Genomic DNA, 4,969 nt, shown 5'->3' with positions numbered 1-4,969 from the left:
TTACATGGAAGAACCCAAGCTGGTGCTTGAATGGTTTGCAGAGTCCTGATAGCACATAGGTCTTCAAGAATTGCCCGTTTGGGTGTTTTGTTTCCATAAAACCATACAAACAGGCAAGGGGAAGCTGTCAGCATTGCTGGTTATCGAGGAAAGGGGCTCCCTCCCGCTCTGCTGCAGTGCGCGGGGATGTCAGCGGCCCTGAAGCGCTGCTGTTTGGTGGCTCCTGCAGGAGAGACCACGCTGAATGGGCACAGGTGATGACCCGTCTGCCGGAATACGGCGAAGCTGGCAATCTCGGGTTTTTTAAAAAGCCTCTCCTACCCCAGAATTGCCCCCTGTGTTTTTCCAGTGGTTACTTGTTTCTTTTGCTTGGGAAAAGGTGGCGGTAGCGGTGAATTCTCTAAAATCCTGTGTGTGGGCGCTGAGCGGTGCACCGTCATTCGCATTTCTTTGTTGTTGTTGCTCAGAAATGGCACCTCGTAAGGGCAAGGAGAAGAAGGAAGAACAGGTCATCAGCTTGGGACCTCAGGTTGCTGAGGGAGAAAACGTGTTCGGAGTCTGCCACATCTTTGCTTCCTTCAACGACACTTTCGTCCATGTGACCGACCTCTCTGGCAAGTGAGTATGGAACGCCGGTCACCTCTGTGCCGCGCCTGGCTTTGGGAGCAGAAGTTAGATGGGGCCACGAGGTTCCCCCAGAACCCTTGAGCTGGAGGATGAGCTGGTTTGTGTATGTGAGCGTAGACTAGAGGGCTTGCTGTGCTCCGTGATGTGCTCGAGCCTGGCAGCTTCTTCATCCCCTGACGTTCGAAGTGCCACGTTCTGTCTGTGACCAGGAGCTGGTTTGTGGGGAGGAAAGAGGAAGGTTTTTTTTTTTCCCTGAACACTGCCTTTCCCTTCCATAGGGAAACCATCTGCCGCGTGACCGGCGGCATGAAGGTGAAGGCAGACAGAGATGAATCTTCTCCGTACGCAGCCATGCTGGCGGCCCAGGACGTCGCCCAGCGCTGCAAGGAGCTGGGCATCACCGCCCTGCACATCAAGCTGCGCGCCACTGGTGGCAACAGGTATGTTCGAAGGCTGAGCCTGGCGGTGCCATGGGACATGGCTGGTCTCGGAACCGTGCTGGGTCCCGCTGCGTCCCTTCTTTGTGTTGCCTCAGTCGGGATCATGAGTGAAACCTGTGAACTTGGCCTCAAATGTGGTGCGAAGGGTCTCTGGCGGAGCGGCTGGATCTCTTTCCAAAGGGTTGACATCTGGGTGTTTTGGGATGGGAAACTTGCATTTTTAATGTCAGTTGTTTGTGAACCTGCCCGTCTCCTGAATCGCTTATGGGATTGTTGGTTTTGACTCTTGTCCAGGACCAAGACTCCAGGACCTGGTGCCCAGTCAGCCCTGAGAGCTCTGGCCCGATCTGGAATGAAGATCGGCCGCATCGGTGAGTGGTGGGGAAAGCTCTGCGTGTGTGTCTGTGCAGAGCTTTGCTGCTTGAAAACCCCCTAAAAAGCAGTTCTGAGGGATTGTTTTGTAGGAGTTTTGCAGGCACATGTGCCATGTGGGCTGATGGTTTAACTTCGGGGTCTTGTCAGGTGGCACTGATTTAACTTAAACAGATTCTTAAATTGACGATTCCCCGGGAGATGGTGTGAGCACACTTGAGAAACGCTCCTGGCTGCGCAGCACGGTGCCAGTGCTCCCCTGGTGCAACAGCGCTGGTGCTGTTCAGCTGCCTGGAGATGACTCCATGATACTGGAGTGCCTTCAGCTGTTAGAGGGAGAGGCCCGGACTTTGCAGGGGAGTCCCAAGCGGCAGCGGTGGTGGCTGCTCTGAAAGCTAACACTGAGGCCCCTCCATTTCTTTGGAAATGCTGTGGCTGCCTGGTTCAGTGAGATGTGATGTGGGGGAGTTTTTTTGCTCCCGGAGTATTAAATCCCCTGATACCGGTGCTTGGCGAGGTCACAGGTATCTCTGCTCCCACGAGCATGTCCTACCCACGTGGGTGCTCACTGCTGAGAGGCGACTGTGGGACATTGAGGTTGGTTGGGTGGCCATGCCCCGTTTGGTTTTTTTTGTTACTTTGGGGTGCCTCTGGAAGGTAACTATGCGTTGGGTTTTCTCCTTCCTGCAGAGGATGTCACCCCCATCCCCTCGGACAGCACTCGCAGGAAGGGTGGTCGCCGTGGACGTCGTCTGTGAACGATGCTACACCTTTGGTTATTAAAGCTCTTTTAAACCTCTTCTCGGTTGTGCGTTTTCTTTACTCAGAAGTTGAGTGGCTTCAGTTACATCCACGAGCAGCTTGTGCTCTACCGCCGGGCTTCTGGTTATAAATTTGTACTCAAAGATACTTAAGAAAAATAACTCCTCGCTTCTTGGTCCTGCTTCTGCATGGGTGTTTGTCTGCCACAGGATGTGCTGCTGTCACCTGGAATAAATGTCACTTACTGATGTTCTCCTAGCTCTCCAGGATTTGGAATCACTCCTGTTCTGTCACTTCCTTGGCTGTAGCAGGATTTTAGATCAGGAGAAGACTCGTGGGCACGCGACACTTAGTTTAAGACAGCTGGGTTCTCCACACTCATGGTGTTTGAGGTTCTTCGTCCTCTGGGCTAAACACGCCAGGGCTCCTGCAACTTGATGGGAAGTGAAGCTGTTTCTGCTGCGTGGAGGTGACCTCAGCCCTTGCATGGCACCGAGCCTGTTCCCATGTAGCTCTGCCAGGTCTGGGAATGCTCATGGTAGGGTCTAAGTGACGGTTATTTATTGGAATTTGTTGAAAAAAAGTAGTATTCTTAGCACAGTTACGCAGCAAATACAAATAGTTTTACGCTTGATGATGTGTGGCCGCTGGAAGGCAGCGTTGCGATGTCCTGAACAAGATCCGGAGGCTTGAGAACTGCACAGCTTTTGCCTGGGCTCTTTCCTGCACCTTAAAACTCTTCATGGGGTTTTCCCTCACCTGCCTGCTCCTCCCAAGACTGTCCCCTGGCAGGAAGGGGTGCCCTGGCTGCTGTGAAGCCACGGCACGTCCTCCTTCGTAGCAAAAGCTGCTGGGATGCTGTACTTGTGGTTTCCAAGTGAGTCACGATCTGGAGGTGTCCTTGCTGTCGAGAAGAAAGCTGGGCTTGTGAGCGAGCTGACTGCTGCTGGCTTTGCTGCAAACTGTTGCCTAATACATGACTTCCCCTTTCTGTGGAAAAAAGAAAAAACCTCTTGCCTGGACAGATGTTCCTAAGCCAGCATTTCCCTTGGCGCAGCCGTGGTGTGTTATTTGGACTTTTACATGCGGCCATGGAAAACTTGAGAATAAATTTCCCTTACTGTCTTAAAAGTGCTCTGTTTGCAGTTCAAATCACTTTTTTTCCTGTACTTAAGAGTGTTCTTTGAACTGTGCGTGGAGAAGGTGCCTGAAAACATGAAACCGCTGGTGGCTCAGCCAAAGTGTGGCTGAACTGAGGAGAGGAGGGGCAGAGGGAGCAGGAGGCAGAGATGTGGTGTGTTACTAACAGCTCTAGTCAGTTTTTTTTATATATTTTCTTAATACATATGTATTCTTAAATACAATGTTGTGGTCTGTGTTAGTCTGTCCCAGGTGACAATGTGGCAGCTTCACAGGATGGAGTTGGGGAAAGCTCTACGGAAATAGAAAATCATAGAATCATAGAACAATTCAGGTTGGAAAACCCAGCGTGGGACCTGTGCAGCAACACGGATTTAGCGGACGCTATTTAGCCCCTTTGGATGTGATTTGTGATGTTTTGCTGCATTAACCTCTAATCTTTGGCAGTGGGATCCCTGCAGCCTGTGCCGCTTGCCGCGCGGTGCCTTGGGCTGGATGTTCCCTGGGCTTGCTGCACGATTAAAAGCAAAAATTGCTTTCATTTCTTAGCTGACCTGACATCTTTGAAACTACTTCTCATGTTGATGTGAACCTTCCTCCAGGAGAGAAACGGTAAGTGAGGAAGAGAAACCAGAGAGCCAGGCGAGTTCCTGCACAGAGTGGGGTGCCCAGCACGCGTCCTGGTGCTGCCTGGAGGGAAGGAATCTCGTGGCCGAGTGTTGTGGCTGGTTTTGTGGCTCTTGCTGGTTCCTGCCCTGACCCGGCCAGTTTGTCTCGTGTGATTCAGCAAGGAGCTGAATCCAGGTTTGCTGGTGGGACCTGCAGCTTGGCCCTGCCCCTTGGGGTTTGTCACGGGGCTGATCGGGTGCTGTGGGTGTCACCTCGCCAGCAGCGAGAAATGTGGTTTTGTTACCAGACCTCAGTCTGAGTGGAGTCCATGGGCTCGGCTGGTGATAAGCGGCTTCATGTGAATGTCTGTGGGGTTCTTTCTGCCTTTCTGTCTGAAATAATCGCTCTGCCAGCTTGGTTCGAGGCCCCTGGTGGAACAGGCAGGTCTGAGCTGAGTTCTGAAACTGCTCCTTCCTCCAGGTGGCTTCTTTTTGCCTCCCAAAAAGGCAGCTGGTTCTCCAGACCCCTGTGATGACACTTGCCAAGTTTTCCACGGACGAAAGAGACCCGAAACCACAGGGGGGCTGACGAGCCTGTGCTGGAGCCAGCCTCAGGCTGCAGAAGAAAGTGAGGGGGATAAGATGAGGCTGGAAGCAGCTCTGGGAAAAGCTCCACATCTTCCCAGGAAAATCAATTTACAGACTTAAAACGCTTCAGATGCCGAAGCCCTGCGCAGAAATGGGATGGGGGGTGAATGGAAACGTGTGTGGGCTGAGTGAGAGTGTGTTTGGTGCGGCTGGTCCCCAGCTGGGCTGGGGGCTCGGGGGGCTCAGCATGGCTGTGGTGGGGAGGGGGGGCTCTCCCCCACCCTCCCCCAGTTTATCGCCTGTTTGTGGTTTGCAGGGTCGGGTGCAGCTCCGTGAAGTCGCCAGGGCTTTCGCTTGCTGAGTTCCTGGTCAGATTTTCTTTAGTTCCCCTCGGGGCCGGGGCTGATCACGGAAAGAGCCTGGCTCTGGGCC

At 53.0% G+C, this 4,969-nt stretch overlaps 1 protein-coding gene across 2 annotated transcripts; it reads left to right on the top strand.

Annotated features, from left to right (window-relative positions):
- The first annotated feature begins 427 nt into the window (after positions 1 to 427).
- On the top strand, positions 428 to 2,238 carry RPS14 (ribosomal protein S14). 2 transcript variants are annotated; one of them, XM_009864250.1, is made up of 4 exons: positions 428 to 618; positions 906 to 1,067; positions 1,362 to 1,438; positions 2,130 to 2,238. In XM_009864250.1, exons 1-4 carry the CDS (start codon positions 470 to 472, stop codon positions 2,195 to 2,197), a joined length of 456 nt encoding a protein of 151 aa, XP_009862552.1. In that variant the 5' UTR covers positions 428 to 469; the 3' UTR covers positions 2,198 to 2,238. The 2 variants fall into 2 exon arrangements, with proteins under 2 accessions (XP_009862552.1, XP_009862553.1); XM_009864251.1 differs by having other exon boundaries at positions 470 to 618; positions 1,362 to 1,445; positions 2,130 to 2,232.
- Positions 2,239 to 4,969: the final 2,731 nt, after the last annotated feature.

The sequence above is a fragment of the Apaloderma vittatum genome, unplaced genomic scaffold (genome assembly GCF_000703405.1).
Source record: "Apaloderma vittatum isolate BGI_N311 unplaced genomic scaffold, ASM70340v1 scaffold30922, whole genome shotgun sequence".
Lineage (NCBI taxonomy): Eukaryota > Metazoa > Chordata > Aves > Trogoniformes > Trogonidae > Apaloderma > Apaloderma vittatum.
The sequence above is the reverse complement of the archived record's forward strand: the minus strand, read 5'-3'. Positions and strand labels throughout refer to the sequence as shown.

Coding starts and splice junctions, on each gene's coding strand:
- RPS14 (XM_009864250.1), top strand. CDS start 470: ATGGCACCTCGTAAGGGCAAGGAGAAGAAGGAAGAACAGGTCATCAGC. Junction 1,068..1,361: donor CGCGCCACTGGTGGCAACAG/GTATGTTCGAAG, acceptor ACTCTTGTCCAG/GACCAAGACTCCAGGACCTG. Junction 1,439..2,129: donor AATGAAGATCGGCCGCATCG/GTGAGTGGTGGG, acceptor TCCTTCCTGCAG/AGGATGTCACCCCCATCCCC.